Genomic DNA, 27,562 nt, shown 5'->3' with positions numbered 1-27,562 from the left:
GATCAGTTCCATCCAAATTCAACACCTGGCTGTAGTTCCTATGCAGAACAAGCCCAGAGATCTACTAGGTCATTGAAAACATACAATCTTAACTCTTCATAATGTAAAAGGAGTGTGATGGTAGCACTCCCTCATAGAACCCTAAGGGCATTGTATGTGTGTTGGAAGGAGGGTGATCTTGGATGATATGTGATATCAGTGATGACAAAGGGCAGCAGGTGGTCTGTCCAGACAGCTGAGAGGCAGGTCGGGCAGTCTCCTGGCAGAGGACTCACCTTCCACCTGCCCAGGGGGCTTGCTATGCTGCCTGGCGACGCCTGCATGTGCCCTTGGCTGCCTTTGGAACTCCTGCTAAAGCTTCTGGGCTGACTAGAGGGGAGGGGAAAATATGTCTGTAATGGGCTATAAAACAGCAATGCAACAGCCTTGTGGCCATACTGTCACTGATTGGTGAATGGGTGGTTGACTAAATGACTTCGGGTGGTTGTTATTTGGACAAACATAAGGATGAGTGAACGTCTAAAGGAATATACCCATTTAAACTTTTATTTTATGGCTGGAGCCTAGGGATTAGACTTGTTCCTTTCAGCTAAAAAAAAAGAAGCTGAGAGAATCAAACGTGTGTTTCTCTTAACCCTGAGGGGCCATGAAGAAGCAGGAAATATCACTGATGTGGTCTGCGTCCACACCAGTCACTCCCATCCTAATAGCTTCTCACTGTAGCAGTGCAAACATTACAGGAGAAGACCCTTGTATCCTGGGGAGGAGAGGATCGTTAGGCAAACTGAGTTATGAATAAAACCTTAAATCATTAATTTACGCAGACAATGTATTCAGCAGGCAGAGCCAGGCTAACTTACCGTTGCCTTCGCTAGGTTTGTCTTGGGGTCTTTATATTGGTGCTCATAAAGGAAGGAAAGATTGTATATACATGTGAAAATACAGGAGTCATTTGAGGTTGCATACTGCAATAGTTAGTGATAGTGTCCTATAGCAAAATAAAATATGGACTGAAGTGTGCTTCCAAAAAACCTTGCATTAAATAATTAATCATGAGAACATTATTTGCATTGTTGAAGTGAGCTTACTACCGTTTCTACCATTTGGCTGACTTAGCAGAACACTTCTGAGTGACCTAACATTCTCATCAGAGTAACCACGTCAGAAAATAAATCCCCACTGGTTTTAAGCCAACTCAAATTATTATCATAAGCTGATTTTCTCTTCTTCAAAGCCCTCTGGAATGTCTGCATTAGAGTTGTCACAAATCAAGACGACAAGTTGAGGCACTTATTTAAGCCATTTCCCTGTACTTATGGAACCAGTCAACATGCATCAAAAAGTCATTTATTCAAACACTTCAGAGTGAAATGACAAACCTTCCTACCAGTATTAGGCACAAGGAATTCAGTTCACAAGGAGGCCTTATTACAGTCCTTGAAGGCACCCCTCACATGGAAAACTGCAGTTTAAAAGTGAGTCCTTATCATTAAAACGTTCCTGTTAAGTTCTCCTTCCTATCAGGGACTGCTGGAAAAAAATGTTGTTGCTTCTGTGCGGCTGTCATCCCTCAAACTAACTCCAGAAATAAAACACAATTCAGAGAAAAAAAGGTCTTAGTATCAAAAGGTTAGTACCCTCATTGTACCATTATCAACAAACCGAGCAAAAACTGGTTGAATCAATGTTGTTTCCATGTAAAAAAAACAACTATTTCCTTTGATAAGGTCAATGATACAATGTGTTTCTTTGATATATCTCATTGTTTTATAAAGTTGACTTGCACTGTAGGCTATTTGTTGGATATGAGCGTTTGCAGAGTTCATAAATCCGGTGTGCTGAGAGCCTACAGCAACACCTATGATGGAACGGATAGTGTTCCTGCTTACTGTAGTTTATCAATTGTCATTTACAAAAACACATCAGCCCTTGAGGCTATTTCACCCGGGTTGAGAGGTGGAATGATCTAGTAGTGGATCCCTCAAAAGAAAAACACATTTAAAAAATAGCCTCAGTCAAAAATACTGAGCAATAAACCCAACCCAAGTCAGTGGTCTGTCTATAAAGTGTCTCTCTCTCTCTCCATGCTCATGGATAAGACTGTTTGGAAGCATGGTGTGGATGTCTCTTTGTGCTATGAAGGAGTAGAGCCAGTTGATGACATCCCTCTTGGAGGACCTTGTGTTCAGATCATCTGGAACGGGGAGGGGGGGGTTTGGAGGAGCAGGAATGGGCGACGCTGGCGGAGCCACACCCGTCACCCGATGGACACACGTCACGCTGTGCTGCGGGCAGGCAAGCCCTAGCAAGCCTCTGCCAGTCACTACGGTCAGAAACATGTGACACCTGTGAACAGAAAGGATGGGGGGGGGGGACAACTGTGAAACCCAAGTCTCAGGAGGGAGAAAACAGCAACCGACACAACAGCTCCAATGAGAAATACAGACTCAAGCCATCTCAGTTCTGGATTGTGAAAGCGCAAGATGATTACTGTACATTCATGTCGTGCAAAATATTGATTCACAGTAAGACTACTGTACAATAAATCATGCAGTTCAACAGTTGTTTTTCAAGCAGATCCTTGTCATGCAAATGCACCCCCCCCCATAAACAATGTGTACGGAATTGACAGAGGCATGACTTCTCTTGGGAAACGGGTGCACACAGTTTGTACATCTGCTGTTGTATTCCTCTGGTTTTGGCTTTGAGGCAACCCCCCTTCCCCCTCCCCCAGCAACCAATCCCTGTTGTCAGCATTCCATATATTGTGCAAATGATCCTGCGTACTACTCCCTTCACAGAACAGCACAAACCAAATCTAACCAGAATAGAAAGAGTGGGAGGCCCCGTTGCACAACTGAGCAAGAGGACAAGTACATTAGAGTGTCAAGTTTGAGAAACAGAAGCCTCACAAGTCCTTAACTGGTAGCTTCATTAAATAGTACCCACAAAACACCAGTCTCAACGTCAACAGTGAAGAGGCGACTCCGGGATGCTGGCCTGGAGTTCCTCTGTCCAGTGGCTGTGTTCTTTTTTGCACATGTTAATATTTTATTGGCCAGTCTGAGATATGGCTTTTCTTTGCAACTCTGCCTAGAAGGCCAGCATCCCTGAGTCACCTCTTCACTGTTGATGTTGAGACAGGTGTTTTGCGGGTACTATTAAATGAAGCTGCCAGTTGAGGACTTGTGATGATTCTATTTCTCAAACTTGACACTAATGTACATGTCCTCTTGCTCAGTTGTGCAACGGGTCCTCCCACTCCTCTTTCTATTCTGGTTAGGGCCAGTTTGTGCAGTTCTGTGAAGGGAGTAGTACACAGCGTTGGACAAGATCTTCAGTTTCTTGGCAATTTCTTACGTGGAATAGCCTTCATTTCTCAGAACAAGAATAGACTGACGAGTTGCAAAATAAAGTTATTTGTTTCTGTCCATTTTGAGCCTGTAATCGAACCCACAAATGTTGATGCTCCAAATACTCAACTAGTCTAAAGAAGGCCAGTTTTGTTTCTTTAATTCAGAACAACAGTTTTCAGCTGTGCTAACATAATTGCAAAATCAATTAGCCTTTTAAATGATAAACTTGGATTAGCTAACACAACGTGCCATTGGAACACAGGAAGGATGGTAGCTGATAATGGGCCTGTGTTTAATGGAATATCTTCATAGGCATACAATCTGCTGTTTCCAGCTACAACATTAACCATTTCTGATCAATTTGATGTTATTTTAAATGGACCAAAAATGTGTTTTTCTTTAAAAAACAAGGACATTTCAAAGTGACCCCAAATGTTTGAATGGCAGTGTGTATATATAAACATTTTTATTTTATTTTATTTTTTACAAAGGAGTTACTGCAGTTACTATAGGTCAGGTATCACATCCCTTTTCATGGGCAATGTCAACTCCCAGAGGTAGGATAAACCAAACGGGTGTGGAAACATGCTTATCGTGTTAACTGATGCGTGACATGGTTTTACAGGATTTACAGTATGGAGACTCCTGAGGACAGGCTGCATGGCTGCTCAGTGCTTACATTAAACAGGTATTAGAACTAGGCCATGCGTACAGTTTCTAATTCAAGTTTGGCCTACACACTTCCGGCAAGGCTGAGAAATCCCACTAGAGGTAGAACTGGTTTCAAAATCCCCCAGCGAGACTTTTTTTTTTTTTTGCATTAAGAAATGGAATGCATCTGGATTAAATGAGATGGTGAGAGCCTTTCCTCTGAGCCGCTCTCTTTCTCCTAGTCCTATAGAGTGAGGCGGGGATTTGAAGTTAAGCTTTCTTTACGTTTCCCTTCCTCTGCTCCTCTGTGATCTGCTCCCGGCAGTAGCAGCAGCCGCGAGCAGAGTGTTTACCCAGAGGATTTGGAGAAGAGAAACCCCTCGTCCCACCTCTGCAGCCCTCCGAGCTAAGCACCGTTAATCCTCTTCTCGTCACCTTGACATGTTTTCACTGCACTCCAATTTAATGCTAATCCTTTCCCTTTGAGAGTGCAGAGGCATTAAATAGCAGCAATCAAACCATTTCAGAACATACCGGTGTACTGGATATTATGGGTGCATCCAGGTAGCAAGGCGAAAGATACATTCACACAGTGCACTGCTGTGCTTACACACCTCTTTGATCATCACTACAGAAGTCACTAAATCACATAGTAAAGATAACATTTTCATGTAATTCACATCTGTTCACTGGGACTCATGAATAAAGCAATAAGGTTTCTCTCTCAGGTTTGCATATTTATTGGACAACAGCAGCATAGCATGCAGCATGAAGTTTTAAAAGTGAGTTATCATCCCCCTCCTATCAAGGGCAGCTGAAAAAAAAGAAGGTTTTAGCTTCTGTGCCGCTGTCATCCAACAAACAAACTCTAGAAATAAACCAAATTCAGAGAAAAAAAATACTTTTGTAGAAAATGTTATGATCCATGTGGAATGAAATGAAATTCCAGGAATCTTGAAGTCGTTTTAATTACGTACAAAATTGCTGCTGCATTAAGTAGCTTAAAGGCAGCTAAAATGACAATGTTGCTTCGCTGGTAATGAAAGGAGTTAAAACACTTTAAACAGGGAATAATATTTATGATTAATCCTGCAGTATCAACCTTCAAAGCCTGTAAAGGACTCTTCTAACAAATCAGTAAAGGGAGAAGACAGACAATTAAGCCCAATTATCTTTTAAAATCCTTCTGCATCAGCCTACGATTGTGTCGCTTTTAGACAAGATGCAACAAGCCCTGGAAGTGGAGACCAACAAGGCTCCATTAAGTCTACCAAACCTTTGTGTTGGCAACATCTCTGCACATCCTGCTCTTACACCCCATACAGAGAGTGTCATAACCCTTTACACTCGTGGGAATTGGCCTATGTGGATAGGGCTACATTTCATTGTTTCTTACAGAAGAAATATGAAAAGCATAACCATGATAGCAATTGAAAGTTCGGGAAAATGATTAGACCAAAGTTGAGGACAACAGTTAACCCGACAAGTCTGAATCCAAACATTACACTGTTGATTTTACATTTACTGTACTTGTCGCCACATTCTTTTGATGATCAAATCTGAAAACACTCTGGACACATTCAGTAACATAAGATTATTCCTGGAAAATGTAGGGTCGGTGCAACATGACAAAAACATTGCAAGGGTTTGAGTGAGACGACAAACTCGTGTCTCAAAGTGGCACAAACCTATCCAGTGTGCACAGTTCCTAACCAATTTCAATGCACATTTATGACTCAAAGAAGAGTCTTCCACTATAAGGTACCTTTTGAGCTCTACTCAAGAACTAGAGCAAACACACTAATAGTTTCTCTGCCAGCACACAATGACTGTCGTTGCAGTCCAATGGTTCATTATAAAAATCGCAATCTGGGTCAGGTGGGCATGATTTGAAAGCCTGTTCTATTGCAAACATGACTAGCTAAGTTATAAAATACAATTTTACAGTGCTGGCTTTCACAAGACTATTCAGAGAAACAGACTAATTGTGGTGTGCATAGGAGTAGTCATGATTGCATTCAGGTGTGTGTGTGCCCTGGTGAATTGTGAATCAAATCAAACTGTATATATACACACTATATATAAACATTTCAGCCACACCCATTGCTGATGGGTGTATAAAATAATTGAGCACACCGCCATGCAATCTCTATAGACAAACATTGGCAGTAAAATGGCCTTACTGAATAGCTCAGTGACTTTCAACGTGGCATCGTCATAGAATGCCACCTTTCGAACAAGTCAGTTCGTCAAATATCTGTCCTTGATAGAGCTGCCTAGGTCAACTGTAAGTGCTGTTATTGTGAAGTGGAAATGTCTAGGAGCAACAACGGCTCAGCCGCGAAGTGGTAGGCCACACAAGCTCACAGAACGGGACCACCGAGTGCTGAAGCGCGTAAAAATCATCTGTTCTCGGTTGCAACACTCACTACCGCTACTTTCTCTGGAAGCAACATCAGCACAACAACTGCTTATTAGGAGCTTCATGAAATGGGTTTCCATGGCTGAGCAGCCGCACACAAGCCTAAGATCACCATGCGCAACGCCAAGCGTCAGTTGGAGTGGTGTAAAGCCTGCCGCAGTTGGATTCTGGAGCAGTGGAAATGTATTCTCTGGAGTGATGAATCACGCTTCATCATCTGGCAGTCCGATGTACGAATCTGGGTTTGGCAGATGCCAGGAGAACGGTACCTGCCCGAATGCATATTGCCAACTGTAAAGTTTGGTGGAGGAGGAATAATGGTCTGGGGCGGTTTTTCATGGTTCGGGCTAGGCCCCTTAGTTCCAGCGAAGGGAAATCTTAATACTACAGCATACAATTACATTCTAAACAATTCTGTGCTTCCAACTTTGTGGCAACAGTTTGGGAAGGCCCTTTCCTGTTTCAGCATGACATTACACCCGTGCACAAAGCGAGGTCCATACAGAAATGGTTTATCGATACTGGTGTGGAAGAACTTGACAGAACAAATCCTTGACCTCAACCCCAACAAACACCTTTGGGATGAATTGGAATGCCAACTGCGAGCCAGGCCTAATCACCCAACATCAGTGCCCGACCTCACCAATGCTCTTGTGGCTGAATGGAAGCAAGTCCTCACAACAATGTTCCAACATCTAGTGGAAAGCCTTCCCAGAAGAGTGTTATAGGAGCAAATGGGGGACCAACTCCATATCAATGCCCATGATTTTGGAATAAGATGTCCTATGAACAGGTGTCCATATACATTTGGTCATACAGTGTATATATAGCACATTTTATATATGGATGCAACGCAATGCTCTTCACAGGAGAAAACAATGAAAAAAACATAATTAGTTACTACACAACAGAGAGGATAAAAAAAAGAAAGAATAACAAAAACTGAAATACCACTAAGGTACCTTAAGGAAACGGAGATCTAAAAAGATCTGTTAATTAAAATATGCCCACTGTTTCAGCCCCCCTCAAGTTATCTGGAAGGCTATTCCAAAGGCTGGGGGAATAGTATTTAAAGGCTGCCTCTCGATGCCTCTTGGTCCTAGGCTTTGGGAAAGTTAAAAGGCCAGTGCCAGAGGACCTGAGGGACCTACTGGGTTCATAACTAAAAAGCATGTCTGACAATGGTGTGCACAATCGTGGATTGTGAAGTGCACATTTGGACTCATGGGTGTTTGGCTTGCTTGTTTTACATCAAAGCGGTATTAATTCTAACTCTCAATGTCTCATCTTTCAAAATGCATCCTCTTGAGTCCTCTTAAACTTACAGCAGTTCCCTGATGAAAAAAAATGGGCCATAGTTGCCCAATTACTGGGAGGAATGTGGGCAACTTCTTATCGCATGCTGTGTTTATGTTCAGAGCAGTACGTATTGCGATTTTGGGGTTACGGTACAGCGGGAAAATTAAATGCCAACAGTTGCTGTAAATATTTTTTATTGGGCAAAAGACGCAAAACTAATAATCACCCTACTTGTGGCCTAAGTCCGGTGTGTGACAACATTCAATGTCCCTGACACTGTCTGTTGTGACAACGATTGTTATGTGGGGCCTCACGTAGAGGTCTTCACAGGTCCAAAAAGTATGACCAGTTTCGTATAGACCTCGTCGGATCCAGCCCAGGTCCGATTCAAGTGAGGGGAGCAGCAGAAAAGTCAATCTGTAAGCTACCTACTTTATTAACCAGAGTTGATAAAGTACAAGGGAGAAAAAAGTGCTGCTTTGGGAGATCATGGCGGAAGTGGATGTCGAGAGTGAAACAAGAAGCGTGTCTAGTGGAGTTGGAGAAGAGGAATGGAGAACAGTAGTATCAAAGAATGGAATTAAAATTATAAAGTGTTGAAAACTGAAAGGGATGATAAGGGGATGTTGGGATGGAATTTTTTTGATAAGGATATGTATCATCTGGGAGATCCATTTGGGGAAAAAGTGGGATCAATCAGAGTGACCAGGAGAGGACTTGTCCTCATTAATTGTGTCTGAAGAACAGAAGGCGGCGGCAGTGGGCATCCCGAGAGTTGGGCCATCTGAAGTGTAGTTCTTTGAACTCTGAAGTAGAGCACCTGTTAAGGGAGTAACTGGGGTGACAGTGGAAATAAAGCAGAAAATCCTTGCGACAAGAATCCCAGATGTGGTTAAGGACGACACCGCATGTGTTCATTGAAACTGTGATAAACTGCATGGCTCAAGTAGCAACGAAGTCAAAGAAATTGGACATAATTGTGCCTGCGGTAGGAAAGTATCTGAGGCTTCAGGAATTCACAGTGGAAAAGCTGCAAGGGTTATTGGTGACGGAAGATGTGCCACCGTCCCAGGCTCCTGAGCCTGTGTAGGGGTCAGACATGGACTATTGCTTTTAACAGTAGAGGAGCATGTCGAGTGACTTTCTGGTAGTCAGTTTGAGTTAGGCATGGGTGACATACCGTATATACTTGGGTATTTCGAAATACCGTTATGATTTTCAATACCGCGGTGCTACGCCACTGCTTATAACTATAACTAGAAATCTAAGATGTATCAAATAAATTATATCCAGCTGAGCATTTGGTTTGCTAACTAGAAATGTGGCTAGATGTCAAGATCAAGCCTTTTGGTTACAGCAGAGATCAAGATCCAAGTTGCCTCAATTGTTTTGAGCGTCAAAATAAAATGTGCCGCGTGTGCATTTCCTGTAATACTGTATACCCTGGTATGGTACAGAAACGATATGAACATCTGGTTACCGCTCAACGCGAGTAGGATTATTTTAAATCGACATGCATTTAGTCTTTTGGGATCTTTTATTTTCATCCGCACAGTAGGTGGCGGCAATACAACTTTTGGATGTAGTCCGCCGTAAAACCTCAACGAAGAAGAAGAGGTGCCTCTAGCAGGTGGAGGGGCCTTGCAGTGTGTGTACTGTGTGCGAGTGACATAGGGAGCAAGGGAGAGACAGACGGCAACCAACCATAGCAAACCAACTCGTGCTTGTAGACTAAACAGGCTGACCACACTGCTCACGCACGTCTGCGTTGCCAACGGCTAAAATAGAACTCCTATTTATTTTTTATTTTTTTACATTTCTTTAAAAAAAAAATATTTGAATTATTTGACCCCTTTTTTCTCCCCAATTTCGTGGTATCCAATTGTTTAGTAGCTACTATCTTGTCTCATCGCTACACCTCCCGTACGGGCTCGGGAGAGACGAAGGTTGAAAGTCATGCGTCCTCCGATAACACAACCCAACCAAGCCGCACTGCTTCTTAACACAGCGCACATCCAAACCGGAAGCCAGTCGCACCAATGTATCGGAGGAAACACCGTGCACCTGGCAACCTTGGTTAGTGCCCGACACAGGAGTCGCTGGTGCGTGATGAGACAAGGACATCCCTATCGGCCAAACCCTCCCTAACCCGGACGACGCTGGACCAATTGTGCGTCGCCCCACAGACCTCCCGTTGCGGCCGGTTATGACAGAGCCTGGGTGCGAACCCAGAGTCTCTGGTGGCACAGCTGGCGCTGCAATACTGCGCCCTTAACCACTGCGCCACCTGGGAGGCCTCCTTTCTATTTCTGACGCAGATCGCGCTGCAAGTCCTGCCTCTCCCATCTCCTCATTGGTTTATAGAATCAGGTACCCATGTGCCATCTCCTCATTGGTTATAGTCGGTATAGTAATACTATGAAAGTTTAGATGCCAATCACCATATAAGTTCAAAGATGAAAAAGCCTGGAAGGAGGAGAGATGACTAGAAACGATCTCGGTTGACCGTTTTATGTGTGGATTAATTGGTCGGAGTAGAGGACCTTGTGTATTTCAGGTAAAATAACAACTCAATGTTTATATCCCTGGACTAATTAGCTAGCAACAGCAAGCTAGCTAAATAGGACAAATTAGCTAGCAAGTGCAAGCTAACTAGCTAAATTGCCATAAATGTTTAATGCTTTCAACCTGTTCCCAAATTAATGTAATTGGTTCAGAGTTTGTTTTGATATTTTAACCTGCGTTTCGTGCTCGCACTTCGTGTAGGGGGACAAAATACATTTATGCACAATGGCGCACTCATGCAGCCGGTTTGGGTTCCATGTTACGAGCTAGCTTGTCATAGCTAGATTGTCATCAATATGATATCTGTAGTACTGGTCTTGACTGCATCAAATTGAGAGAAGCTAGTTAGCTAAGCTAGCTCACAAAGCTAGGTAGGCTAGCTGAGGCTGCATGAGCTTTCTCCGTGTCCTACAGTTAAATAACTCCAGATTATTAAGTAGCAGCCACCTGTTGGCTGCTAGTCATTGTAGCCTATCCTTCTCATTTAACTTTTAAATCCATGATTTGAATTCTAAATCTCCTAACTTTTTTGCCACACACAAGGAGGCTCTATGACAACAACAAGCTACACGTTCCACTCTGCATAGGCTATTGTTGAGCAGTGGCGACATACTGTTAACATTTTATCCACAACTGTCTTGTCTGTCGCGGTTGTAATCTACGGTGAAGCCAAAATGTTTCCAAACTGGAGATTTAAGCGATAATCATCCAATTCTGGTTTACCGATTCCACCACTTGCCATCGGACAGAACTAGTTACCGACTGCGCCTCACAAAAAGATAGGATTGTTTGAAATTAGCCAGTTAAGATTTTAATTATAAACGTGGCAATAAACTCTAGCTAGTTGTTAACGGAATAGCCTACAATGTTATTTTTTTTCAGCTCAAATTTACTCAGGAGGCAATGGCATACAACGTAGCATAGGCATATCCTATAGGCCTAGTGTTTTTATTAGGGATGTTAAATGGTTAACCGTTAACTGGTTAGCCGCCGAAAATAACATTTGACAATTTGCGGAATTAAATTGGCGCGTTTGTATGTCAGTCGTCGTGGATCTTCTAAGTTTCTAATGGAGATTTTCATCTCTGGCACAACTGCTCACATTTGGTTTAGAACAGTGTTTTCCAGCTAATTGTATTTTGGCAAAATGTTTGAAAATGACTTTATTCCCTGATTCATTACAGGAGTTGCATGCAGGTAGCCTAGTGGTTAAAGCATTGGGCCAGTAACTGAAAGGTTGCTAGATCAAATCCCCGAGCTGACAAGGTAAAAATCTGTCATTCTGTCCCTGAACAAGGCATGTAACTGACAGTTAGACTTACAGGTTATGTCGTTGTCTTTTGTTTGAGTCCGCTGTGCGGGGGAAATTATAATACAAGCGGAACTACGTAGCTAATACTGTTGTAACGGGGATCCTTATTGTAGCAACACACTTTTGGAGGGAAGGCAATCCTGCGCTGCGTTAGCTAAGTTTTCATGTCATCGGGTGTAGTTCATAAAGGTTGAAGAGTGTATGTTAGGATGAAGTGTGAATTCATGCCAGGAATAATAAGTGTGAAGTTTGATTTCCTCCCTTCTGTAATAAACAGCCAATGAGGTATTTTTTCCTTTGTGTTTAATCTGAACCTGTTATAACGCCGGTTAAACTGTTATGTATGTAAGCACTTCAGAGTTATACCAAGCTAATAAGTCACTCGTAAGATAAGGTTGTAAGAGTGTGCTTAACTGTATTTTTCATTGACTTTATAGTTCTCACGGAAGGTGATAATTCTGACTAAAACTACAGAATAAAGCCGCCAGTTAAAATCAAGGAACGATTGTGCTCGTGGTTACTGAAGAGAGCTACAAGGCAGCCAACCCACTGTTCCTAGGCAGTCATTGTAAATAAGAATTTGTTCTTAACTGACTTGCCTAGGTAAAAAAAAAGGCTTGCCATTGATGCATGTTTCTATTAAGCTCCTATTTAAAAAATGTATTTTACCTTTATTTTACTAGGCAAGTCAGTTAAGAACAAATTCGTATTTTCAATGACGGCTTTTCAATGACGGCCTAGGAACAGTGGTTTAACTGCCTGTTCAGGGGCAGAACGACAGATTTGTACCTTGTCAGCTCGGGGATTCGAAATTGCAACCTTCCGGTTACTAGTCCAACGCTCTAACCACTAGGCTACTCTGCCGCCCCATGAAAGAAAAAAAGTCCGGTCCGTGTATGTATGCAGCGATAGCTTTCACTCTCCAAAATCTGTCCAAACCAAGCCCAATGTGTTTCTATGTCGCCTGCCTTCCTGCCTTGGGACGACTACCATTGTTAGGGATGAGAAATAAACAGCTCGTCATTATATACAGATCTCTGATAGTATAATTACGTGGCCAACAGAAAATACTACTTTAAAAAAAGTTTTATACCATTTGTTAACCGGTTAATGAGGGTCAGTTAGTCAGCAGCAACATTTTACAAAATTTGAATCCCTAGATTTTGTAAATATATTTATGTATTCATTCGGATTCACAGTACGGACCGAAATGTGGTTCCCATACCGAAAGGTTCGGCATGAATAAGGGTACCGTTACACCCCTAAGCTGTCAGTCAAAACCCATACAGCGCTGTGAAGGCAGAGCCAGCGCTCTGATGTCACATATAGCATTTTACTGTTCAGCCACTATGTCCCAATTTAGGTGCTTATTAGTGCCCCGATTCGATCTGCCATGTTCAACCCGTATAAGGGCATGAATGGAAAGGGCTAAAACTACATTTTCAAGTGGAAAAGTAATAGCTAAGTGTGAAAGGCAATTTTATTTGCAGAAAAAACAAGAGGAGAAAGCACAATAGCATATCACCCTGTTCCTGGTAATTGTATGATAGGAGCCAGATTTTTTAATTACAGTCTGCTGTATAACAGCTCATGATATTCTTATCTACACGAGACACCAGTCTAGACTGGAGCATAATGAACACAGCTTTGCGGCCTAATGCGATGATGATAAAGTTGGAAATTTCAGGGCGGATAGAGATAGCAATGAGCCAGTGGATTCCAGGAAAGGGAAGTCCAGTGCAATGGCATGTCAGAATGTTGCTTAAATCCACTGCCAATTTACACAGGGCAGACCGAACAAGCAACGCTTAGCCCTACTATTCTGGGGAGAGGAAGCTGTGTGTTTATATGTAGTCTGTCTGAATATGTTTCTCTGTTGTGTGAGTGAGTGAGTGAGTGAGTGAGTGAGTGAGTGAGAGAGTGAGAGAGTGAGTGAGTGAGAGAGAGAGTGAGAGAGAGAGAGAGACTGCTCGATCTGTGATTCACTGTGTCTAGCTATCAGGTAAAAAGCACTGCTTTACAGTTGTTTCTCCAGTACATTGGGCCAAAATGCCATGTTTCGTGCGACAGTACCATGTACTGTGCCAAAAAGAGAGATCAGATTAATATCCACACAATCCGATTTAGTGCCTCTGCAACATTGACACAATTAGCTGGTTTAGTCTTTCTGGAAGCAGGGGGTGGTGGTTGGCATGGGGTCAGGACTGTTCCAACTGTTGGCAAATTACCTGGATTACTGAGGCACAGTCGAATGCAGCTGCTCAACACAATCCCTCTGGACTGGAGGCAAGAGAAGGAGTAACATCCAGTGTACCCAACTCAAAAACAATGTCACGTGTTGGGACACACACACACACACACACACACACACACACACACACACACACACACACACACACACACACACACACACACACAGCAATTACTTTAACTGGCAAAGCTCTGCCAGTGCCATGAGTAAAATATCAGACAAATATATCATGATGACTATTTATTACCAAAATGCCACACCCAGACTTTATCTTCAGCCATAACATAGGCAAAGCTGAACGTAATAACTTTCAAAAGGCCATTAATGGATGGCTATAAAAACGTTCACAGTATTGTCAAAGTTTATTGACCAATTGATACTTGTCATTGTAGAGCTGGTAAAAGCAGAAGTCGCCTCAGTGCTGACATCTCCACAACTACAATGAGGACAGACCGACGAGAGGTCAGAGCAGGGACAACGGCAAGGAATAATGCCATCCTTGTATGCACAGCAGAGTTAGTTTCTAGTAAATCTAAACGTCGACCTAAGGAAATGTTTTCTCGAAGGCGTTGCCCGTTGTGTAAAATGATTCAAATGACATATGTCACCAGGGCTTGGAGGCTAAAGCAATGAGGTCTCATGGATTCTGCCTGGATCGCGCTCTGTGTAGATTAGGCTACATAGTCAACATTTGCTAGAGTGGTATAAAACAGCACGACATTGTTTCTCAGAGACCACCCATTGTATCTGATAAATGGTTACAGTAAAACACCCAGGCCACTAGCATTAGGCCTACATTCCCTTCTAAAGCAGAGGAAATGGTCATGTCTAACATTCCCCATTTACTACACCCATTAAGGCTCGTCTACAGTGTTGCAGTTTCAGATGGAAAGTTCTGGTGAGTGAGCAGGCAGACTGTAGCCTGAGGTGTGTAGCAGCCTGGCAGGCTCCCGCTCTCTGGCCCATTGACTGTGGTGAAGCTCAGATGTTGTCTTTGATAGGAGACCCCTGGCACCCAGACAGTCACACATCTCTGCTGCCACTTTGCCAAATTGCCCAGGGCATTGCTGGGTAGCTCACAGGCTGGTTCATTATAGAAAGACACCATTACTGTATTTCTGTTCAGAATGTTATGGTCAACCATCATTACATTGACGCCTCTGGGTCTGATGGGTTCATAAAAACATGCTATAAAATATAATAGCATAGGATGGGAGCAGAAGACCTTCAGTGCAGTGACTTGATTCATACTGAATCTAGGCTAATATTTGGTTTGCTGACAGAGTGAAAGATCATGATGTTACAGTAGTATGTTCTTATTTTCTGCTTGGGCATAATTCAATCAAACCTGAAGTCACTGTATAACAGAGCAGGAAAACTCCCTGTCTCCAAGCAAGCCAAGACACACATCTTTTCTCTTCATTGCTTGGACTTTTCCCCTCCTCTTCCTCCCACAACAAACCTCTGCCCTACTTCATATTGTACAGGAGTCAGCTGTAAGCTACACTCACGCCTATTATAAAATCATCACAGCTCAAGTCAGCCACTGCAAACAGTGTTGAGCGGATCTGTGTGCTGCTGTAAGTAGGGTCTCATTAAGGCCTTGTAAAACAGTGAGTGTGGGCAGGGGGAGAAGATGGCCAGCGGATGTGGAAGGAAGGTCTCTCTCAAGGAGCAGTGAAGAGGCATTCCTCCTCTGACTGCATTCCTCCAGACCACAGCAGCAGCTCGGACACAATGAATCGGCTCAATGTGGAGTTTTTACTGTGTCCTCTGACACTCCACCTATCCTGTTGACACAACACAGCCCCACGGCCAACAGATTATTCCATAACAGAGCCTGAGCGGGAGAAAAGTCCCTGTGTGTGACTGTGTTGTCAACAAACAAATGTCAGGAGTGAGCAGAGTCACCCCTGTGACAGCTGATTAGAGGCATGACGCTGTGCCAAGAGAGCTTTCCAATAGGCAGACACCTCCATTTGGACATTCATTAAAGCCAAAACGACAGCTTTTGGGGGGGGGGGGGCAAAGCCTGTGAGACCAACATTGTAGAAACACTGTATAGAAACTATCTGCCGTACTGATATGATTAATTTGTCCTGTTAGAATGTGACGGCGTTAAAAAACGCCATAAATGTATATAATGGACAAGATGATTCTAAGTGCAATGAACTATACTTCAGGAAACAGTCGTCGTACTGGATTGGATTAGCCTAATAAGCCTGACTATTCCACCACCCATATCCATCCACATTGTAACCCTAATCCTCCTCGTGTGCTGGCCAGGAGTCAGGGGAACAACGAAGTTAGATACGGTTATTGCTAAGCCCACATTAGATGTGTTCGCTTGTGTTTCACAAGCTCTGAGATTTGATAGGTGTAAGAGGCTAATGCCCAGCTTTAGGCTAATGGCCAGAGGAGCTTGGGATGCCCTTTTAAAGTACTAAAATATGTCTCTGATAAGAGGAACCAGACTCCAGTGGAGTCCAAAATGATAAGGATACACATGCTTGACATAAAATGTACCGACTGACATGTGGTAGACTGTCCACTGTTGACATAATAATAATCCTATTATTGTCATATTAAATAGTATTATATTAATAGTGTTTAGTTATTAATATATTGATGTGAGTAGCAATGTGTACATTGATGTGTATACAGGGCTCATCTGTAAACGGAACCTTGGTCTCAGCAGGACTCCCCGTCAAAAGAAAGGTTATATAAATATTGCCTGGGCGCTGTGGTAAAGTTCAGGTGCAGTACCAGAGAGACCCTTGAAAAACTGGTGGAATGTGGCAGGCTGCAGTCAGGTAGTCCCTCTCTCTTCCGCCTGCTGCAGTTGTTTAAAAATGTATGGGCTAAAACAGGATTCTCAGCCGCTGCATCCTCCAGCCGAGGAGGGAGGAAGGGCAGTCACCCTGGGGATCTAGCCTCTGTAGCCTGGCCCGCAGGAGCTAATTATGAAGCTGGGCCACCTGCTCCTCTGTGAAATGGAGCCCTGTGATGTTGGCTTTGAGGTGGGTGCTAATGATTACACACAGGAACAGTCATTAACCCTATCAGTCCTGAGACCCCAGCAAAAATCGTCTTTTCATTTGTTCAGCCCTTATATTTAGCCTCACAATGAAGTGTTTTACCATTTACTTTCCAGGGCTACAAGTAGAACACAAAAGTACTTTATGTAAACAGTTCATGAGTTTTATTGACAAATGTCAATAACAAAAAAAATGTCAGCCAAAGAAAAAAATTATAATAATTTATATGAATGCTGGAAGTACAGAAATTGTTTGCTCACTAGTCGGTGACAATGGTGTGGAGTTTGTGACAGGAACAATGTGAGAGTATAACAGTAGTACAGACACTTTGTCCTGGGATTTCCTTTGATATATGTATTAGAACTCAGTTATCTTCTAACAACTCTTGTCTAGCATATGAGCGTCATAGGACAAAACGTTACGTGCTTGTTTGTAAGTCTCCGCTCTTCATAGATAACTATTCATAGTTTGGAGCTGAAACCATTCGGACTCAACAGACGTTTTTTGTAAAAAGACCAGGCCCCTTAAAACCTCTTGGTGCTAGGGGGCAGTATTTTCATCTTTGGAAAAGAAACATTCCCGTTTCAAACTGGATATTTTGTCAGGAAAAGATGCCATCTAGCTTTCGATAGAAAACACTAACGTTTCCAAAACTGTAAAGATATTGTCTGTGAGTATAACAGAACTGATGTTTAAGGCAAAAGCCTGAGAAAAATCCAATCCGGAAGTGCCCCAGGTTTTAAAAGCACTGCGTTCCAATGACTCCCTATTCGGCTGTGAATGTACCATCAACGAGCTTACGCTTTCTACATATTCCCCAAGGTGTCTACAGCATTGTGATGTAGTTTTACGGATTTCTGTTGAAGAAAAGCCGTAGGCGGCCACATTGCGTAAGTGGTCACATGGTGGCTCCGAGAGAGATTCTCGCGTAAAATACAGAGGTAGCCGTTACTCCAATCGGTCCTAATGAAAAACAAACTGTCCCGACGGATATATTATCGAATAGATATTAGAAAAACACCTTGAGGATGGATTCTAAACAACATTTGCCATGTTTCTGTCGATATTATGGAGCTAATTTGGAATATTTTTTGGCGTTTTTGTGACTGCAATTTCCAGGCGATTTCTCAGCCAAACGTGAAGAACAAACAGAGCTGTTTCACCTACAAAAATAATATTTTGGGAAAAAATGAACTTTGGCTATCTACCTGGGAGTCTCGTGAATGAAAACATCCAAAGTTCATCAAAGGTAAACGATTACTTTTCTGATTTCCGTGACAAGGTTGCCTGCTGCTAGCAAGGCATAATGCTATGCTAGGCTATCGATAAACCTACACCAATGCTTGTCTAGTGTTGGCTGTAAAAAATATTTTGAAAATCTGAGATGACAGGGTGATTAACAAAAAGCTAAGCTGTGTCTCAATATATTTTATTTGTGATTTTCATGAATAGGAATATTTTCTAGGGATATTTATGTCCGTTGCGTAATGCTAATTCGTTTCAGGCGATGATTACGCTCCCGCATACAGGTTTGGGAGTCACTAGAGGTTAAGGAATCCACCCTCGTCTCACAAATACCGTTAATCACAGACTATTGTTTGGTCTGTAGCTCAAACACACAATGTTTTAAAAAAGGCAGTTATAAGTCCAAAACACACTGATGTTATGGTGGGACTAATTGGGTTAACCCTTCAGAGGAAGGAATACTCCACCTCTGTGCTGTGAGCTGAGGTTGTGTGTCTCTGAACTTATATAGGTCTGCTACTCTCACCACCCTAGTGGCTGATGCCTGGACACGGACTTGAGCCTCCCTGTTCCCCGCGGCAACATCTTCCAAGCAATACCCTAACCCCCTTTATAGTAGCTCAGCTCCAGCAAACACACACCTACCTCTCAGATAAGATAACCATAGATTATTGGAAACCAAATGCTATGCTCAATAACATTGAACAACTGAGGCACAAGCATAACCTTAAAATGCCTGCGTTGGGCTTATCTGGTCATTATTTATTCATGATAAAAACAGGACATGTCAACAGTTTAGGAAACCATTACAGTGTACTTTAGACTCTATATAAATGTAATGGGTAACGGTACATTTGGGACCTCCTGGCTTTCACAAGGCAATGGCACCCGCCCCCCACTAGAGTAGCTCTCTGTGGTCTCTCCAGTCTCTGTGTAATTACACTGATTGAGCCCCAGTGTGTTCTCCAACTTGTGTGCTAATAGCCAATTGACTGGAAAGTCTCTGTAATGCAGAACACAAATCAATGTCTGAGTGGCTATCCACCGTACTGCACCACTGGGTGGAATGTGTCACTTTGATGCCGACTGAGAAACACAGGGATTTCCTCCAGATAAACTTTACTTTACTACCACTCCCATAAGCCACCATGAGAGATCCTGCAGTGTTTGTGCTTTTCTTTGTTGCCACTTCTAGATGGTTTCTCCGGGTATAATTGTTTTATTTTTTTGAGTAGCCCCACCACACACTTCAAACAGCAGGACCTAGACAAGCTTAATTGATACCAGGTTTAGTATTACGATACTCAATACCACCACGATACTCAATTCCAAAACGATACCAAGGCAAAAAAAATAAGGCATATTAGCCAAAGTCAGAGAATGGCACTTGACCCAGACAGATCTTTGAGTTCAATATTATTACATTTATGTCCATTTTTCAGATAGCCATGTATAAATTAATGAATCTAATCATATACAATAAATTTGACTTTGTTTTACCAATCTAACTACATAAAATAATTTGTTATAATAATGTTATAATAATGTTTAAATGGACACATGTGAAATCAGGCTTCTTGATGCAGAAAATCGACAATTCACAATAAACGTTCTACCACAGCGACCATGTCAATTTTGGGAAGCATATTTGATTCGGAGTTCGGACAAAGTTTGCATGTGAAAACTACTTCTAAAACGCATACGTTCAGCTGTTCCGAACTCACTTCACTTGCGCTAAAGAGAGAGGCTGGCACAGATCAAATACACTGTTGGAATGCTGACGGTGTTTATTTGTCCTAATAATAATAATAATAATATGAAACATTGCGCAGAAAACCAAGTGTTTTAATCGGCATATGCTTACTTGAATTTTGACCTAACGCCGATTAAGATAAGCAGAGTAAGGTGTTCACGAGGGCTGTTGCGGTGATCATATTACAACAAAAACGGCCGTTATGAGTCATGACCGCAGTCAAATTCCACGTGATCTCCTCTTATGCCCTCTGGACATGCGTTGGAAGTGACTGTCAGGTTGCTAATCGCCTGGTACTCAGTTCTCTATTGTCCGGTATTGATGGACAGACCGGTTTGGGTTTTTACTTTACCTTCTATAACAGTATTTGAATGTTTGGTTTGTTAAATGTGATATGCTGTGTGTAACGTCCATTTTTAGAGTTTACCTCGCTACTTGAGTCATCTTTCGCTGCCCTCTCTTTCTCCATGCTGCTTTCTACAGACCTAGCTCCTCCCCCTGACACTCAAGGATCACATGTTGTTGCATGGTCAATGCAGCACATGCAACAATGTTGATGACAACAATGCCGTTTTCACTTTGCTTCTGTAAGAACCTGCTTCCTCTGGGTAGTCCCAGAGCCACTCCGCTGCTGTCTTTTCAGGCAGTCCAGCTGCTGCATCTCCCAGCCGTGGAGGGAGGTAGGGCAGCCACCCTGGGGATCCAGCATCTGTAGCCTGATTTATAAGATATTCTAAAAAGGTGTGTATCATTCACTAAAGTTGCCAAATAACTCTAAATCTAGCTAGCCACTTCATATGCACACTCGCTCCGGAATGGGAAAAGTTAAATTAGCATGACAATAACCAGTGGACAAATTGTCATGGCCACCAGTCCTATAGGGTAGTGAATTGATGTTAGCTTCAGCTGTAAGCTAGCAAGGAAAGTTAGCCTACAAAGCTGAAAGCTACCGGTATGTTCTTCCATTGTAAAGTGTTCTGGCCTCTAATGGACATTGTTTTGCGAACAGTAATTAACAGTTGCAACCTTTCCACATAACGCGTTCCATTATTCAAGTGTGTGAGTGGGGCGCTAACATGATGCAGCCCAGACTGAGTGAGTGCAGTGGTTCCTTAGTACAGGCTAGAGATAGCATTGAGTAAGTGAGCAAGCACAGTATGTTCACGCTATAAGGAGACATCGGCTGCGTTGATAGACTCGATGCTCTCTAAAATCAGTAGACAACGCGAGACACATTTGACAGAAGTACCGAAAGTAACAAAAATTATAGTACCGAACTGTTTTTTCATGTTCTAGTACTGAAAAAGTACAGAAGTTTCGGTACTGGGCAACACTAGTCTGCTGAGTGTGTACGTCAAAAGCTAGCAGACTTCTGAGGCTCTTTCACTTGAAAGCATTTGAGTGAGAAAAGACAGTCAGTGTTTGGGGAAATATAGGACAAGTTATGTAAAGTGCTCTATTAATATTGTCAAAGGATGTACACGGTGCACATGCTTCCATAGGAATTCTTACAAATATGACATTTCTTACCAACATCTATTACTAGGATAAAACAATATGCTTATTGCTCACCCAGTTCTGGAGACCTCCTTATTCTTGTAGAGAGGCAGCTAGGCTGGTAGATGTTTCCAGGTGCTTACGAACGCAGTAGGAATTAGTGAGTAAGGCACTGTGGTTATACTGTTCCAGCTATCGGATGTGGGGTCATAACAGTCTAGCGTCTTGCAACGCTGCGTCCCAAAGTAGCCCCCCACCACGTACAGTTTGTTTCCAGAGGCCACAGCATGGCAGCTCATTCTTTTAGAAGTCATGTCCCCAACACGAGACCACTGGTTGGTCTCACAGTCAAAGCGGTAGGCAGAGGCGGCGGTGAACTCCGTGTCTCCGCCCATGATAAAGATCTGACTGCCTAGAACAGCGGCGGCCGTGTATCTCCACGGCTGCGGACACTCTGCTGCGATGGCCCAACGGTTCCCTAGAGGGTCATAGCACTGCACCTTGGAGGCCTTGTCTCTGTGGATGGTGGTGCCACCAAATACAAACAGCTTCAGCTTGGCGCTGACCACGGCTGCATTGCTAACACCGTCTCGAAGTGGCGCCATCATGGTCCATTTGTTTGTAAGCGGGTCATACCGCTCTACCTGTTTGAGGGAGACAGAGGGGGAGGCAGGGAAGACACCTGCTATGGCAGTGTGGCCGCCCACCACATACAGGCAGTTCTCCAGTTCAGCAGAGCCATGGCCGAAACGTGCTATCAACATGGGTGCTCCTTTAGACCACTCCTCGTGGACCGTGTCATAGATCCAAACATCCTTAGACACCCCGTTCTCAGAACCCCTCCCCCCAGTCACGTAGACCTTACACCCAATGGCACAGGCACTGAACTCCTTCCTGGGGCTGGGCAGGTCAGATTTGGGGATGATCTCCTTGGCTTTGTGGTCCACCTGGTAGATCTTATCACACATGAAGGTCTGTCCTCCCAGGATGAGCAGTGTGTGTCCTGCCTTGCGGGGTCGGGCACAGGGGCTGGTGACCACCCCATCGTTCTGCAGAATTTTCTTCTTGCACTGCATGGCCTCCTCCACGATCTGCCGGCTCCTCTTGTCTGACATCACCAGCTCCTCGCAGGCCACCGCCTCGATCAGACACTCAGAGGGCAGCAGGGCCAGGCGGATGCCCCGCAGCAGCTCAGGGAGGTAGTCTCTACGGCCATCCAGGTCATATCGCACCCAGCGCATCACAGCATTGAACACGATCTGCTCATCCTCGATCTCCAGCTCGTCACTGAGGATCAGGTCCAGCAGCTTGTCCTTGTTGAGGCCGTAGAAGTCCTCCGTGTCCCGCACCGCCTCAAAGTGCACCAGGCACATCCTCCAGGAGAGCTCATATAGCCGTTTGCACTGGTGGGCGTCGGACAGCAGCATCATGCCCAGGCAGTTGGACGAGTGCAGGTTCTTCTCCAGGAACTCTGCGGCAGCGTCTCGGATGTCGTGGAACTGCAGCATGTCTCCCGCTTCGAGTAACGACTCTGCGTTCTCCTCATTGATGATGACGCGTGATGAGTAGGCAAAGTCAAGCAGCAGCTCCAGCACCTCTGGATGCACACTGTCTCTGAAGTTCACCTCATTGTCCAGGCTCTCCCTCAAGCCTCCACTGAACATGGCCTCAAAGTAGCGGCTGCATGCAGCTAGTACGGCCCGATGGCAGGGGAAGGAGCGGTCCCCCGCCCACAGTGTCACATCAGTGAACATGCATTGCTTTCGGAGGGTGTTGAGGTGGGTGAGCACACTGTCTGGATGCGAGGGCTTATGGAACAGAGAGATGTTCATGGAGCCCGTGCTGGTCCGGGACTTTCGGTTCTCGTGGACGGTGACTGACATGGTTTCAGAGATCTCCAGACCCAGGGAGTCGCTCGTCTCAATTTCTCCAACTAAAGAAAAAACAAAAACAGAAAAATAAATGAGATATGGAACTAATTGCTTGATGTTTTTCCCCAGATATACACTACCTTTCAAACGTTTGGGGTCACTTGGAAATGTCCTTGTTTTTGAAAAAGCACTTTTTGTCCATTAAAATAACATCAAATTTATCAGAAATACAGTGTAGACATTGTTAATGTTGTAAATGACTGTTGTAGCTGGAAACGGCACATTTTTTATGGAATATCTACATAGGCGTACAGAGTAGAGGTCGACCGATTATTTCGGAATCGCTGATTAATTAGGGCCGATTTCAAGTTTTCATAACAATCGGAAATCTGTATTTTTGGGCGCCGATTTTTAAATATTTTTTATACCTTTATTTTAACTAGGCAAGTCGGTTAAGAACACTTTCTTATTTTCAATGACTGCCTATGAACGGTGGGTTAACTGCCTTTTTCAGGGGCAGAAGGACAGATTTTTACCTTGTTAGCTCAATCTTGCAACCTTACAGTTAACTAGTCCAACACCGTAACCACCTGCCTCTCACGAGGAGCCTGCCTGTTACGCGAATGCAGTAGTAGCTAAGGTAAGTTGCTAGCTAGCATTAAACTTATCTTCTAAAAAACAATCAATTATAATCACTAGTTATAACTACACATGGTTGATGATTTACTCGTTTATCTAGCGTGTCCTGCATTGCATATAATCGATGCAACGCTGGGGGAGGATTTAACAAAAGCGCATTTGTGAAAAAGCACAATCGTTGGACGACTGTACCTAATCATAAACACCAATGCCTTTCTTAAAATCAATACACAAGAGGTATATATTTTTAAACCTGCATATTTAGCTAAAAGAAATCCAGGTTAGCAGGCAATATTAACCAGGTGAAATTCTGTCATTTCTCTTGCGTTCATTGCACGCAGAGTCAGGGTATATGCAACAGTTTGGGCTGCCTGGCTCTTTGCGAACTAATTTGCCAGAATTGTACGTAATTATGACATACCATTGAAGGTTGTGCAATGTAACAAGGATATTTAGACTTAGGGATGCCACCCGTTAGATAAAATACCGAAAGGTTCCGTATTTCACTGAAATAATAAAAGTTTTGTTTTCGAAATGATAGTTTCCAGATTCGACCATATTAATGACCAAAGGCTCGTAATTCGGTGTGTTATTATGTTATAACTAAGTCTATGGTTTGATAGAGCAGTCTGACTGACCGATGGTAGGCAGCAGCAGGCTTGTAAGCATTCATTCAAACAGCACATTTGTGCATTTACCAGCAACTCTTCGCAAGCACAGCACTGTTTATGACTTCAAGCCTATCAGCCTAATGGCTGGTGTAACCGATGTGAAATGGCTAGCTAGTTAGCTGGGTGTGCGCTAATAGCATTTCAAACGTCACTCGCTCTGAGACTTGGAGTAGTTATTCACCTTGCTCTGCAAGGGTCGCAGCATTTGTGGAGCGATGGGTAACGCTGCTTCGAGTGTGGCTGTTGTTGAGGTGTTCCTGGTTCGAGCCCAGGTTGGAGCGAGGAGAGGGACGGAAGTTATACTGTTACACTGGCAATACTAGTGGAACCACCAACTTTCATATGTTCTCATGTTCTGAGCAAGGAACTCAAACGTTAGCTTTTTACATGGCACATATTGCACTTTTACTTCTCCAACACTTTGTTTTTGCATTATTTAAACCAAATTGAACATGTTTCATTATTTATTTGAGGCTAAATATATTTTCATTGATGTATTATATTAAGTTAAAATAAGTGTTCATTCAGTATTGTTGTAATTGTCATTATTACAAGTAAATAAACATCGTTCGGCTTTTTTGGTCCTCCAATAATCGGCATTGGCATTGAAAAATCACTCGGTCGACCATTTTGCAATTCTGTTAGCTGAAAACTGTTGTCCTAATTAAAGAAGCAATAAACTGGCCTTCTTTAGACTAGTTGAGGATCTGGAGCATCAGCATTTGTGGGTTCGATAAAATGGCCAGAAACAAATAACTTTTGGAACTCGTCAGTCTATTCTTGTTCTGAGAAATGAAGGCTATTCCATGCCAGAAATTGCCAAGAAACTGAAGATATCATACAACGCTGTGTACTACTTCCTTCACAGAACAGCACAAATGGGCTCTAACCAGAATAGAAAGAGTGGGAGGTCCCGGTGCACAACTGAGCAAGAGGACAAGTACATTAGTGTCTAGTTTGAGAAACAGACACCTCACAAGTCCTCAACTGGCAGCTTCATTAAATAGTACCCGCAAAAAACTAGGCTCAACATCAACCGTGAAGAGGCGACTGGGATGCTGGCCTTCTAGGCAGAGTTCCTAATAATAATAATAATAAATGCCATTTAGCAGACGCTTTTATCCACAGCGACTTACAGTCATGTGTGCATAGATTCTACGTATGGGTGGTCCCGGGAATCGAACCCACTACCCTGGCGTTACAAGCCAACTGAGCTACAGAAGGACCACTCTGTCCAGTGTCTGTTCTTTTGCCCATCTTAATCTTTGTTTATTTTCTTTGCAACCCTGCCTAGAAGGCCAGCATCTCGGAGTCGTTTGTACATATTTTGAAGCATGCATTGATGCAAACTTCAACGGAAAGTATGCAAAGAAATATGACGCAACCATGTAAAAAAGGATGCACATTTTCAAGAAACCAATGGCAGACATTTTTTGAGCTGAAGCAAGAGAAAATACACTCCAACTTCAGAATAAAAATGTTGCCTATTCACATCTCATATGTTGCCTGTCTACAATATTATCTTGATGTTTAATACAACATTTTTAAAAATTCACCTTTATTTAACCAGGTAGGCCGGTTGAGAACATGTTCTCATTTACAACTGCAACTTGGCTAAGATAAAGCAAAGCGACACAGAGTTACACATGGAACAAACAAACAAAGTCAAAAATACAATAGAAAAAGGGTGGCAAGCCCATAGTAAGGCAATAGAGCTGACTGGCTAACGACTACTGTTAGCCACAAAGAATTGTTAACTAGCTACCCACGAAGAATTTACATCTACTCTACCTTGCATAATATTAGTTTTAGGTCCTTTTTGCCTGTTTATCTAGCTAGATTACAATAATTCACATATATCTAGCTGATAATTATGAAGTAAAATGTTTGCTTTGTGTATATCTTGTTTCATCTCTATTGTTGCCATTGCCCTGGCTGGAGATGCATCGTAAGGTCATACAGTAGGGGGAGTGCGAGTGCTTCTCAAATGTAATGTTTTATGCATTCTTGGAGCATGAGTGGGGATCACGGTGTTACAGTAAATTCGTAAAGTATTCAGACCACTTTACTTTCCCCACTTTGTTACATTACAGCCTTATTCTAAAATTGATTTTTAAAATCCTCAATCTACCCCAATGACAAAGGTTTCGAAATTTTTGCAAATGTATTACAAATAAAAAACAGAAATACCTTATTCACATAAGTACTCAGATCCTTTGCTATGAGACTCAAAATTGCATTCTGTTTCCATTTATCAACCTTGAGATGTTCTACAACTTAAATTTGAGTCCACCTGTGGTCAATTCAATTAATTGGACATGATTTGAAAAGACACACACCTGTCTATATAAGGTCCCACAGTTGACAGTGCATGTCAGAGCAAAGACCAAGCCATGAGGTCGAAGGAATTGTCCATAGATATCCGAGACACGACTGTGTCTTAGGCACAGATTTGGGGAATGGTACCAATTTTTTTTATTTGGCATGAATGCCAAGCTTCAATGTCTGGAGGAAACCTGGCACCATCTCTACGGTGAAGTATGGTGGTGGAAGCATCATGTGGGGATATTTTTCAGAGGCAGGGACTGGGAGACTAGTCAGGATCGAGGGAAAGATGAACGGTGCAAAGTACAGAGAGACCCTTGATAAAAGCCTGCTCCAGAGTGCTCAGGACCTCAGAATGGGGCGAAGGTTCACCTTCCAACAGGACAACAATGCTAAGCAAATCAAATAAAATGTTATGTCACATACACATGGTTAGCAGCCAAGAGAATGCAGGAGTGGCTTCGGGACAAGTCTCTAAATGTCCTTCAAATCCAACATGTCTGGAGAGACCTGAAAATAGCTGTGTGGTGATGCTCTCCATCCAACCTGACAGAGCTTGAGAGGATCTGCAGAGAAGACTGGGAAAAACTCCCCAAATACAGATGTGCTAAGCTTGTAGCGTCATACCCAAGAAGACTCGAGGCTGTAATCCATACCAAAGGTGCGT

At 43.1% G+C, this 27,562-nt stretch overlaps 1 protein-coding gene across 2 annotated transcripts in view; it reads right to left on the bottom strand.

Moving 5' to 3' along the window:
* Nucleotides 1-1,331: 1,331 nt before the first annotated feature.
* LOC124038173 (kelch-like protein 25) overlaps nucleotides 1,332-27,562 on the bottom strand; it is a 46,647-nt gene continuing 20,416 nt past the window's right edge. For both annotated transcript variants that reach the window (XM_046353703.1, XM_046353712.1), the window contains 2 exons: nucleotides 21,465-23,322; nucleotides 1,332-2,346 (listed from right to left, as the gene is read on the bottom strand). In XM_046353703.1, the coding sequence (XP_046209659.1) occupies nucleotides 21,503-23,322 (1,820 nt within the window). In that variant the 3' untranslated portion in view covers nucleotides 1,332-2,346; nucleotides 21,465-21,502. The remainder of the gene's footprint in view (nucleotides 2,347-21,464; nucleotides 23,323-27,562) is intronic.

The sequence above is a fragment of the Oncorhynchus gorbuscha genome, linkage group LG01 (genome assembly GCF_021184085.1).
Source record: "Oncorhynchus gorbuscha isolate QuinsamMale2020 ecotype Even-year linkage group LG01, OgorEven_v1.0, whole genome shotgun sequence".
NCBI lineage: Eukaryota > Metazoa > Chordata > Actinopteri > Salmoniformes > Salmonidae > Oncorhynchus > Oncorhynchus gorbuscha.
The sequence above is the reverse complement of the archived record's forward strand: the minus strand, read 5'-3'. Positions and strand labels throughout refer to the sequence as shown.